Below are 12,756 nucleotides of genomic sequence, written 5' to 3'. Positions count from 1 at the left end.
AAAAGTGGTCCTGGGATTTGGCAGCCTGGAGGTCTTTGGCGATCCTCACTATAAGAGTTTTGGTTACGTGACAGGGCTAGAAGCCAGCCTGGAGAGAGTGGAAGAAGAATCTGAGGTGAGGAAGTGGAGGCAACATGTGTAGTCAACTCCTTCTTTACGAAGGGGAGTAGTGAAATGGTTTGGTGGCTGGAGGGAGATTTGAAGTCAAGGGTGGGGTTTCTAATGATGGGAGGATATTTATTTCTCTAAATTGGGTTATTCCCAGCAGTGTACCAATAGGTGCTGGTATCTTTTCCACCTAGGACGCTCTAATTCTTGAATGGCCATTCGAGATTTAGGATCATGAATTCAATGTCATCCTCCCAGATCGTTGATCTCGTTCAGGAATGTTACTCTGTACAGACCCCGGGAAAGCAACTGGTGGGGTTCATCCAAGGACAGGCTTTTTCCAGGATGGAAAGAGAGGCAAGGGAGTGATATATAACCAACCTACGTAAGGTTGATAAGGAAGGAGATGAAGGCAGGAGAGAGTGCTGAGAAACGGTGGGGTCAGCAGGTTGCGGGACTTCATAGGATGGATGTTGGTTTGCATTTAAAAAGTTAGTTAGCTGGGAGGAGGAGAGTGGTACTTAAAGAGAAAGATGATGGGAAGGGGCATTCTGGAGGTAGCTGGTGTCACTTCTGGGTGTGTGTGGCTTGGAGTTGACATTGGTCATTGATGAGGATGTAAGGATGTCCTCCAATGGTCAGGGATGGAAGGGGGCAGCACGGACAATGGTCTTGCCACATGGAAATTGAAGATCATAGTTACAGGCTCTACCGAAGTCTTACTCCCAGCTTTTGTTTTCCTGTGGACCTCAGCATCTTGGCTGCTGAGGCTTTGACCTTGGACGACTTCCTGCTGAGCCCAGTGGCACTGGGAGAGACCTGTGTGGCCTTGTGTGGTTTGGGAGAGGGAATTTCTTGGCCTTCCTGCCTTTCTTGGGGACCTTCTCCTTGGCTGCACCTGGGTTTGAGGGGTCCTTACTCACCTCCTCTGGGTTCTTACATACCTTTTTCACCTCACCTGGATTGGGAGGGTCCTTCTTTGTCTCTCTTGCTTTCTTGGGGCTCTTCTCCTTGGCTTCACTGTTTACTTAGGGCTATCATGGCAGATGTCTCCCTGGGCTGGATATTCCTATTGTTTGGGGAAACTAATCTGAAGCTGCCAGTGGCCCCCTTGGCCTTGGAGTTGATGGTCTTCAGGGAATTTTCAGGTTTGAATTTAAGCCAAGGGGTAGATGAAATATATCGAGAAGATGCTGAGGAAATAGAGGATTTCGCTGACCACTGCACAGGGGTGACAGTACAACGAGACAGGAGAATGACTTCCTCTTAGTAGAGTGAATATGCCAGGGAACATGGTTGTAAATTGGACCAGGAGACAGAGATCTCACATCACTCAGATGTCTCCAGGGAACTTTACTGTCCTGAAAAAAGAGAGAGAGAGAAACAAAGAGAAGTATTCAGTCCTTATTTGGAGCCTCAGACCCCAAGAGTTTAAAATTAACCAATACCTCCTGCTCAAAACTTGTTTTGGTACTTCTTTCCTTTCTCTTTTTCATTAAGGGAACTTCATTTTGCTGTGTGTGTGTGCATGCATGTGTGTGTATGTATGTGTGTTTTCCGTGAGTCATGTTAATTCTTCCACATTTAAACATTTTGTTACAGAGCAATTTTTACATTTGAATCAGGGATTTAATTTCAGAATGAACACACATACTCACCTCACTTTCTAAAACACTGTAAAATATAGCCCTGTGAATCTCAGGGTTGATTTGGCAGTATCTATGAGAATGTCAAGCGTGCACCCTGCACCCCCTCTAACCCAGCAATTCCATGTCTTGGAATTTATCCCACAGAAAAAGTCCTCACAGATACACAAGGATGTATGGTCAGATTATTCATCACAGCTTTGCTTGTAATAGAGACAAACTGGAAGCATTTAGGAGAACAGTAAATAAATGATGATGCATCCATTCACAACAATACTGCACAGCCTTTTAAAAGAGGGAAGTCCAATGTACTGATATGGAAAATGTGTCCAGTGTGGTGAGGGGCACAGCAAATCACAGAATGTTATGTATCATGATCCCAATTTTGTAAAGGGAAAACACGATTTGGAATGCTTGTTTTCATGCATTTGATAGTATTTATTGAGCACCTATTATGTGTTAGTACTGTCCTAGTTGCTGGGCATACAATCAAGAACAAGTCAGACAAATCCTTAGCCCCCACCTCCCTCCGATTAGGGTGGACATTCCAGTGAGGGTGACCAACATAAATAGGATAAATAAATGACCTAATTTGTTTAATGTGAAAAGTTGCTAAAAACTAACAAACAAGCAAAAAACAAACAGGGCAGAGAGGTGGAGATGTTGACAGGGTTGGGATTTTAGATCTGGTAGCCAGGGAAGGCCTCAGTGGGAAGACAATTTTTTTTTTAATTGAACTATAGTTGATTTACAATATTGTGTTAGTTTCAGGTGTACAGTAAAGTGATTCAGATATATATATATGCATATTCTTTTTCAGATTCTTTTCCACTATAGTTATTACAAGACATTGAATATAGTTCCCTGTACTGTACAGTAAATTCTGTTGTTTATCTATTTTATATATAGTGGCATGTATTTGTTAATCCCATACTCCTAATTTATCCCTTCCCCCACCCCCCTTTCCCCTTTGGTAACCATAAGTTTGTTTTCTACGTGAGTCTGTTTCTGTTTTGTAAATAAATTCTTTTGTATTGTTTTTTAGATTCCACAAATAAGTGATAACATATTAATATTTGTCTGTCTAACTTATTTCACTTAGTATGATAATCTCTAGGTCCATCCATGTAGCTGCAAATGGCAATATTTCATTATTTTTTATGGCTATGTAGTATTCCATTGTATGTATATACCACATCTTTATTCATCTGTTGGTGGGCACTTAGGTTGCTCCCATGCCTTGGCTATTGTAAATAGTGCTGCCATGAACATTGGGGTGCATGTATCTTTTCGAATTAGAGTTTTCATCTTTTTTGGATATATGCCCAGGAGTGGGATTGCTGGATCATATGGTAGCTCTATTTTTAGTTTCTTAAGGAACCTCCATACTGTTTTCCATAGTGGCTGCACCAATTTACATTCCCACCAACAGTGTAGGAGGTGTTTTAGTACAACCTGAAGGAGGTGAGAGAGTAAGCCCTGCTCCTAACTAGGGGGAAAGTAGAAGAGAGAGCAGCCAGTGCAAAGAATGTGTGTAGGGGAAAATCTGAGAGAGAAACACCAAACTGCTAGCATTGATTATCTCTGGGAAGCGGGGTGGTGTAAGGACTTTTCACTTTTTAAATGATATATTATAAATTTTAAAAATGAAAAAAATACAATAAGCACATATTCCTATTATAATTAAAACCATTTATTTTTTAAAAAGGGATCTTGAGGGCTGTCTGAGGAAAAAGTTACCTGCAAAAGTCAGTGAATAGAAGCATATGAGGTGAACTCTGAGAATCAAGGGGGGAAAAAGGAGAAGGATAAACAACAGGGATTTTTTTAAAATAGAGGTGAGATTCGCATATCATAATTACCCATTTTAAAGTGAACAGTTCAGCAAATCAACTATACCTCAATAAAAAATAAAGTGGACAGTTCAGTGGCATTTAGTACACAGTGTTGTGCACCCACCACCTCTATCTAGTTCTAAAATATCTTCATCACCCCAAAAGGAAACCCTGTACCCATTATGCATTTCCTGCTGCCTCCAGGCTCCTGGCAAACACAAATCAGCATTCTGTCTCTATGGAGTCATCTATTCTAGATAAACAAAATGTCGAAACAGCCCCAAAGTGGGTGAATGGTTAAACAAATTGTGGTATATCCGTACAATGGAATATTATTCAGCCTTAAGAATGAGTGAAGTATGGATACATGCCACAATGTGGATGAACCGCAAGAACATTATGCTAAGGGAAAGAAGCCAGACACAAAAGGTCACGTATTGTAGGATCCCATTTGTATGAAATATCTGATGGATATTTTTGCAACATTTATTGTAAGCCTGATATTCAGAGAGTGGACCACACACATTCACTGTGTTTTGTTCCTGGAAACACTTCAGATTTGAGAGGCAGCCTCATCAGCCATGATGAGACTAGGTGTTTATGCTCTCCAATGACGGGAGGGGAATGAGACTTACATGGGTAAAAAAAGAAATAGGAAAAGTTAGTAATACTGGTAGCAGCAATTGAAATAAAAATAATGAACATTGATTGCATGATTACAATGAGATGAACCCTGTATTATGCTTTTGTAAGCATATAAAGCTTCCCAATCTCACAGGAACCAGAGTAAACCATAACAAAACACTCACATTTACTGAGTACATACTATATGCCATGCTCTGTTCTGCGTGTATTACTGTGTGTATCCACTCATTCCATTCTCACGCAGCCCTATGAGGTAGGTGCTACTCTTCACATTATATATATGAGGAAGCTGAGGCTTGGGGAAGGAAACTCCTTTGCCCAAGTCCAAAACCATGTCTGACCCCCAAACACTTTCAACTACTTTGCTGTATAATTTCTCATGCAGATATTTCCAATTTTCTGAGCTGAAGCATGATTTAGCTGCCCTGGATAGACTTCTCTTTTCAGAACCGAAGTGTTGAAAATCCTTGGATAATATTAAAAAAACAAACAGCACATCAAATCTATTTAGTGTTGGGATTTTCATTTTCTCTTCATTTGATTTTCCTGCTGACGTAATGAATCTTTTTGCATGTGTATGCCTCTACTGTGTATGTTAAATGTAGGCCTTTGCAACTGTCTCGGAGAGTGTTAATACTTGACACTGGGTTTACTTGCCCTGCCCCAGCTTGCCATGTCTGGGAGGATGTGTAATTTAAACTTGGGCCTCTTGCCGCTGGCCGTGGTGCTGAAAATATCCCGGGCCGCTCCGGAGATGCCCTTGTTAGCGCGTCATCACCCATCAGTCTCGAGCTGATCTGCTGGAGGAGAGCTCTTTTCTAGCTTGATTTTGGTTAGTACTGTGTGTTGGAGAGTTCGAAGCCAATGTCTGAGAACTCGAGGGAGACTATCTGTATTGTTTGAAGTTGAAATATTCGTTAATATTATGAAGGTGTGAACCAGCATGCAGTGGTTGATAATTACTGCATTAAATTGTGGCAGTGGTTGGAAGTCAGGTGAGGGCTGATCCAGTTGGCCTCATCCATGGTTAACACCCCAGGTGTACCCCAACTCCAATTTTCAAATAAAGGCAAAAACATCCACCTTCTAACAAGTAAGGGTAAGCTGTTGAGTGGTCTGTGGCGGGGACCACCAGCATGGATCTTGGAGTGAGCCCTACTGCATGTATGACCTTGAGCAATTTGTTTATCCTCTCTGACCCTTAATTTCCTTATCTGGAAAATGGGGCTTGCAATAGAACCTACCTTGTAGAATTGTTGCAAGCAATTAACGGAAACAACGAGTGCTTAGCTTGGTGTCTGCCCAACGAAGCACTCAGTAAATGGCAGCTGTAATTATGTTGTTGTGCCTGTTATGGCCCCATAATAGTTGATCTTATTGCCGAGTTAAATTGTGGCATGTTTAGCGGAGCAAGGAATATGTCCTACACCCATACCTTCAGGGCCCTGGTACCTCCTACTCTTTTCCTGGTAATTGTGACGAGCATGGAACTAACATGAAAATAAGACCTACTGGGCTTCTCCCCATAAGCTCAACTGCTTGGTTGACTCATTGAAGTATGTGTTTCCTCAGAGCACACCCATCAGGCAGCCCCCATGGTAGTGTCAAGACCTTGATGAGTTAACAAACCTGATCTGATTTTTCACACCAACCACAGGAGGCTGGAAAAGAGATGGGAATGGGGGTTACCACAAAGAGAAGGATGAATTATTTGGACATTCTGCAAGGTCTTGCTAAGGGGCTGGAACCATCAGCCATGCCAACTTTACAAGTTGATTTTCCTTGATGTTCTGAGCAGCTCCTGTTCACAGATGCAGGCTTTGTTCCCTGCAAAGAAATCACTTGGTCGTTTCCAGTGTCACACACAGCCCCTCTCTGGGGCCTCTGTGGGTCCTGATCAATCTAATTGTGGGAGAAGCGTTGTGTATCTGCACTTGCCTGCAGGGCTGTTTGCTAGCCTGACTTCCATGAGCCATTTCAGGAGCCAGCTTTTCCTCCCACCAGGGATGCTTCTCTCCTTTCATCCACCCCCCCCCCCACCCCTTCCTTGGCCTCTTTGGCTGGCTGATTATTCTGGATACCACTGACACAGGTGCTTTCTCCCTGAACCAATCAGGGAGCGGGAAGGCTCAGCTCAGCTAGCAGAGGCATTGCTCACCGCAGCTGTGAGTTAGAACCCAGGCTTTCTAAATTGGGAGGATCAGGCACGACTCAGGGTTGAGCTGAGAAAGTCTTACCTCCCCCTGCCTGGACTACCTTTGACTTCTGCTTGGGGAGAGAAACTCCTGTGCCAAGAACTCAGTACCCCACCTTTGCGTCTGTGCACCAGCCACAACATTGCATATTTCAAGGAGCCGGTTGTATCCTTAGTGTGCCCACGGAGACTTGGCACATGATGAGGTGAGGGGAGAGATGTGGAAAGCAAGACCCACTCACCCTTCCTTCCTTCCACAGGTGTTTACTGAGCACCTACTCTGCAACAGATCTCCTCTTAGGTGCTGAGAACAAAGCAGACAAAAATCCCTGCTTGCACAGAGCTTATAGTCTAATAGGTGAGAGAAACAGTGAACCAGATAAAGGAGAAAAACATAGCAGACGTTTGGGGACAAAGGCCAAGGAAAAAAAATAAGTAGGGAAAGGGGGTAAAAGCCTCACTGAGGATATGACCTTTGAGAAAAGACCTAAAAGAAGTGAGGGAGGGAACCATGTGGGTCTCTGGGGGGGTGGAGGGAAGAGCATTCTAGGGGAGAGAATTGCAGGTGCAAAGGCCCTGGCGGTAGAATGTGCCTCATAGATGGAGGAGGCCAGTGGGGCTGCAGCTGAGTGAACAAGGGGGAGAATGGAGGAGATGAGGGCAGGGAGGTGATGGGGGCCGGTGGTGCAGGACCCCTTGCTGGCTGCTGGGAGGACTTTGACTTTTCTTCTGAGTGAGATGGTAGCCATGGGAGGGCTGTGCATATTTCCACGTGCAGTAAGCCAGAATTTTCTTTGCTGCTTATTCGTCTCATTCCAACATTGCTCTTGTTCCATCAAGATCTTGGGTTTCTTTTCAGCCCCCTTCAGTGGAGGCAGAAGACTGGTCCAGGCCTCCTGAATTCTCCTCCTGGGGTCAGAACATGGAGGAGAAGGCTTGGAGGAAAAAGGCGGGCCCCCACTTCTTTCTGGATGACTCAAAGCCACAATTACCTGGGCTCCTCCTCCCCCTGAAATAGATCTAAGGCAGCACTTCCCAAACTTCAGTGTGCACACAGAGCCCCTGGAGATCTTGCTAAAATGCATGTTCTGACTCAGCAGGTCACCGTGGGGCCTGACATTCTGCTTTTCTAATGGGTGTTGCCTATGCTGTTGGTTCATGGATCACACATTGAGTAGCAAGGGTGTAAGGTCAGTGTTGCAGACACCCATTTGGCGTGTGTCTGTGGACATTGATGGGGTGCATGGGTGTGTGCAGAGAGAGGGGGATGACATTTGATAGCCAGTGTGCCCATGTCTGACAAAAAATAAGAAAAAGAAATAAGGTGGGAGTGGGCAGCTACTTTCTGTTGGCCCCCATGCTGACTAAGGCTTCATTGTCGTACCCAAGAGCTCTGGGTCTGAAATCCAGGTGACAGCGGCCAACTGAAAGCCTGAGAATGCAGCCCATAAAAGTGCAGCTTGCTCCTGGACTTCTGGGACTCTTCCTGGAACCTCAGCTCGAATCTGATGCAAAGGAAGTCACATCCCAGCTGTTTAGGGGCAGGAGGACAGGGGGCCCTGAAAAGTGAGGCGGCAGCTTCATGCAGAAGCTAACAGGGAGCTAGTTGGCAGTGAAGGGAAGTGAAATCATCGGATTCAAATCATGGCTTCAGAAGCCTCGGCGAGGGGAGGCCAGGGAAGGGCTTGGCATTGCTTCTTTGTGTACAAATATTGTCTCTTATTTTCTGGGCTGCAGGGTGAGACAGAATGGAGTATTTGTGCAACACAGCCCAGCTTTGTTCTCTGTGCTTCTAATGACTGTCAGCTCGGAGGCAGGAAGCCAATCAGAGATGATCGTCAGCAGGAATGGTTTTTGTTGACTCCCCAAATTGCCCTGAGTCTTGGATTTGCTTTTCAAAGTGTGCGTGGAGCGTGGCTCAGCTGCTTTCAGCTGGAGGCAAAGGCTGAAGCTGGTGACAAAGAAGACCTGGTTTTCCCGGCTTACTTAGACTCTTACTCCCAGGTCGTCTATTTTAGACTTTGTTTTCACACCTGCAAAGTGGGTAGACACTCCAACTCCTCCTCCAGCCTGTAAGATCCCTTGGTTTTTACAGAGCTTCCAAGATGCCAAATGTAACTCTAGGGCCAAACAGGAGACTGAGGCTAGTTAAGTTTGTAAGAGAGAAAGCTGGGAGGAGGGCAGTAGTTTAACATGGCCAAGTTCAAGACATGCTGTTAGATTTTCTGCAAAACAGTGGATTTCAGTGTTCCCAGGGGATACTTGGCAATATCTGGAGATGACTTTTGGTTGTCATAAGTTTTGGCTGTCATAACTGGAGAGGAGGATGCTACTGGCATCTAGTGGGTGGCGGCCAGATATGCTGCTTAGCATCCTACTATATACAGGACGCCCCCCCCCACACACACACACAGAATGATCACCCGCAAATGTCAGTAGTGCAGAAGTTGGGAACTCCTGCTGAAGAGTAACCAATACCCTATGGCTTTCTCCCTCTAGCATCCATTTCTCCACACCTAAACCTCCTTCTCAGAAATTGCCAGCTTTGTTATGTTAGTTTCCTTTCCATTTAAGGTAATTATTGATATGTATGTTCTTACTGCCATTTTGTTAATTGTTTTGGATTTGTTTTTGTAGGTCATTTTTCTTCTCTTCCTCTTTTGTTCTCTTCTAATATAAAATTAAAAATTAAATTAAAAAAAGAAAAGAAAAGAAATTGCCAGCTTTGTTTACTAAGGCTATAGGCCTGAGGGTGCTCTTGCAGATCTGGCAGGGGGACAGGGATATTCTGGTTTACCGACTGATCAGCAGACCAGGCCCTAATATGAAGTGAGCAGGACAGACCCTCCAGTGGGTCTATCTGGTAGCCTCGTCAACCCGGAGGAGAGTTCCCAGGATGCAGGGAGGAGTTTGTGCCTAGAGAGAGGGGGAATGTACATCTGGAAATAGCCATATGGACCGACCATCCCGTCCCTCCCTCAGATCTTGAAAGGTCTGCTTCTCGGAGACTTGCCCTGACCACCATATTATATTTTATTGAGGTGAAATTCACAGAACAATACTAACCATTTTTAAGTGACTAATTCAGTAGCATTCAATACATTCAGAAGGTTGTTCAGCTATCACCTTTATCTAGTTCCAAAACATTAAGCAGCTACTCACCGTTTTCCCCTCCCGCAGCCCTGGGCAACCACCAGTCTGCTCTCTGATTGTGTGTTTTCCCGTTATGGACATTTCGTATCAATGGAATTCATACAATATGTGGTCTTTTGTGTATGGCTTCTTTGACTTAGCATAATGTTTTCAAGGTTCATCCACATCGTAGCATGTGTTAGTACTTCATTTTTATGGCTGAATAATATTCCATTCTATGGATATACCACATTTTGTTTAACTATTCATTCATTGATGGACATTTGGGCTCTTTCCACCTTTTGGCTACTGTGAATATTGATGCTGTGAACATGTATCTGAGTACCGGTTTTCCAATTCTTTGGGTATATAGCTAGGGGTGGAATTGCCGGACCATATGGTAATTCTGTGTTTTAACTTTTTGAGGGGCCATCAAACTATTTTCCTCAGTGGCAGCACTGTTTTTACATTCCCACCAGCAGTGTACAGTGGTTTCAATTTCTCACATCCTCACCAACACTTATTGTTTTCTGTTTTTTTCATTCTAGTCATCCTAGTGGATGTGAAGTGGCATCTCATTGTGGTTTTGATTTGCATTTTCCTAATCCTCTTTGGAGAAATGTCTCTTCAAGCCCTTTGCCTATTATTTAATTGGGTTATCGTTTTGTTGTTGATTTGTAAGTGTTCTTTATATATTCTGATACCAGACCCTTACCAGATATCTGATTTGCAAGTACTTTCCCTCATTCTGTTGGTTGGTTTTTTGCTTTTGTTTTTGTTTTTTCACTTTACTGCCAATGCCCTTTGGCTCACAGAATTTTCAATTTTGGCCAAGTCCAATTTATCTATTTTTTCTTTTGTTGCTCATGCTTTTGATATCAGATCTGATTACTGTATTTTTTTTTTAGCTTTACAATACAATTTTTTTAACATCTTTATTGGGGTATAAGTGCTTTACAATGGTGTGTTAGTTTCTGCTTTATAACAAAGTGAATCAGCTATACATATACATATATCCCCATATCTCCTCCCTCTTGCGTCTCTCTCCCACCCTCCCTATCCCACCCCTCTAGGTGGTCACAAAGCACTGAACTGACCTCCCTGTGCTATGCGGCTGCTTCCCACTAGCTATCTATTTTACATTTGGTATGATTACTGTATTTTAAATTGCAACCACCGATCTCCTTTCCTGCTTTTTCTGTCTATAGCATTCACCATCTTTTAATGTACTGTATAATGTGGTTATCTCACTTACTCACTTCTCCTCCACAAGGGCAGCTGTGTCCCTAGTGCCCAGAACAGGACCTGACACACAGTAGGTGCTGAATTAATATTTGTCCAACAAAGGTTGGAGGTGAAACGGAGGAAGCATATCCACATTTTCCTTACAAAGTCATCTGCCAGGTTTTCAGGGCAGTGAAACTGCTCTGTATCAGGCTATAATGGTGGATCCATGCCATTAAACGTTTGTTCAGGCTTATGGAGTGTGCAACACCAAGAATGAACCGTCATGTAAGCTATGGACTTTGAGTGTCATCACGATGTGTCAATGTAGGTTCATCGATTATAACAAATGTGCCACTCTGGTGGGGGATGTTGATAACGGGGGAGGCTGTGCCTATGTGGGGGACAGGGGCACATGGGACATCTCTGTACCTTCCACTCAACTGTGCTTTGAACCTAAACAAAGCTGGAAAGATTTTCCTTAATTCTGTGATACTCCCTTTGAATATATGATTTTAGCCACCATCATAGCAAACTGCATTGTCCTCGCCCTGGAGCAACACCTACCTGATGATGACAAGACCCCGATGTCTGAACGACTGGTGAGTGAGGTCTCTCTAGGGGAGGTCTCTTCTTTGCTTTGGTGGCAAACTGGTGTGGCCATGGGAGCCGAGGGCAGAGTGGGCTCTCCGTCTTGGCACCAAGAACCGGATCGTGGGCCCTCTACCTGGGGAGCCTAAATTTCATGAACACAATCATCTGGGGAGAGAGATGCCCTCACTGCCCATCCTCCACTCTCACCCCCCCAGCAGACCTCATGTCAATCTGGACGGGGGTGGGTGAGAGTGGTCACCTCGTCCGTGAAAAGTCACATTCAAAACAAAATTCTTAGGAATTCCCTAGCCGTCCAGTGGTTAGGACTCAGCGCTTTCACTGCCAGGGCTCGGGTTCAATCCCTGGTCGGGGAACTAAGATCTTGAACACCCCAAGGCGCATCCAAAAAAATTAAAATAAAAATATAAATAAATAAATAAAATAAAATAAATAAAAACAAAACAAAATTCTTGTGAAAAATGTTGACCATACACAAATACACAGAGAACAGTACTGTGAACCCCTCATGAACCCATCATTCAGATTCAACAACTGTCAAGATTTTGCCTCATTTCATATTTTCTGTCCTTTTTTATTTCCTTGGTTTGTCTTTCTTGGCCAAAGTATTTTAAGGCAAATCCCAGACAAAATGTCAGTTCCCTGCCACATACTTAAGTCTGCATTGCTAAAAACATGGGCACTTTCTGGGAATTCCCTGGCGGTCCAGTGGTTAAGACTCGGTGCTTTCACTGCTGTGACCTGTGTTCAATTCCTGGTTGGGGAACTAAGATCCTGCAAGCCGTGCGGCATGGCCAAAAAATAAATATGGGCACTTTCTTACATCACCCCAGTGAGATGTTTACACCGAACACAACAGTGTTTCCTGGGAATCATCAAAGACCCAGCCACTAATCAAATATCCGTGATTGTTTCAGAAATGGCATTTTACAGGACATTTGAACCACGACCCAAACATGGTCTAGATTTTATGTTGCTTAAGACTTTTAATCTAAAGCAGTTATTTTCCCTCCTGCCATTGACTCTGCAGAAACCAGTCCAGTTGCTGTAAGGAATGTCCCACGTTCTGACTTTTGCCTGGTTGCTTGCTTGGGATGTCATTTAGCTTGTTCTTCTATCCCCAGTGTTTCCTATATATGAATATCAGCTCTGGAGGGACATTCAAAATCCAGTTGATGATTTGGTGAAACTCTGCAGAGCTGTAAACTAGTACTAAGATCTTTCTCGATGCCCCTAGCCATCCCCCAGCCCCCTGGTTCCCCTCCTGGCATTCTGACAGTGCCAAGAAGGAGACCTCTCTCCTTTCCATCACCATTTCAAAGCCAGCTGTCATGACTCAAGTGTAGGGAGAGAGAGATGT

At 44.0% G+C, this 12,756-nt stretch overlaps 1 protein-coding gene across 3 annotated transcripts in view; it reads left to right on the top strand.

Moving 5' to 3' along the window:
- Positions 1-12,756, top strand: part of CACNA1A (calcium voltage-gated channel subunit alpha1 A) — a 235,705-nt gene that overhangs the window by 32,657 nt on the left and 190,292 nt on the right. For all 3 annotated transcript variants that reach the window (XM_061188732.1, XM_061188733.1, XM_061188734.1), the window contains exon 2: positions 11,281-11,386. In XM_061188732.1, coding sequence (XP_061044715.1) covers positions 11,281-11,386 — 106 coding nt within the window. The remainder of the gene's footprint in view (positions 1-11,280; positions 11,387-12,756) is intronic.

The sequence above is a fragment of the Eubalaena glacialis genome, chromosome 4 (genome assembly GCF_028564815.1).
Source record: "Eubalaena glacialis isolate mEubGla1 chromosome 4, mEubGla1.1.hap2.+ XY, whole genome shotgun sequence".
In the NCBI taxonomy this organism is placed as follows: Eukaryota; Metazoa; Chordata; class Mammalia; order Artiodactyla; family Balaenidae; genus Eubalaena; species Eubalaena glacialis.
The sequence above is the reverse complement of the archived record's forward strand: the minus strand, read 5'-3'. Positions and strand labels throughout refer to the sequence as shown.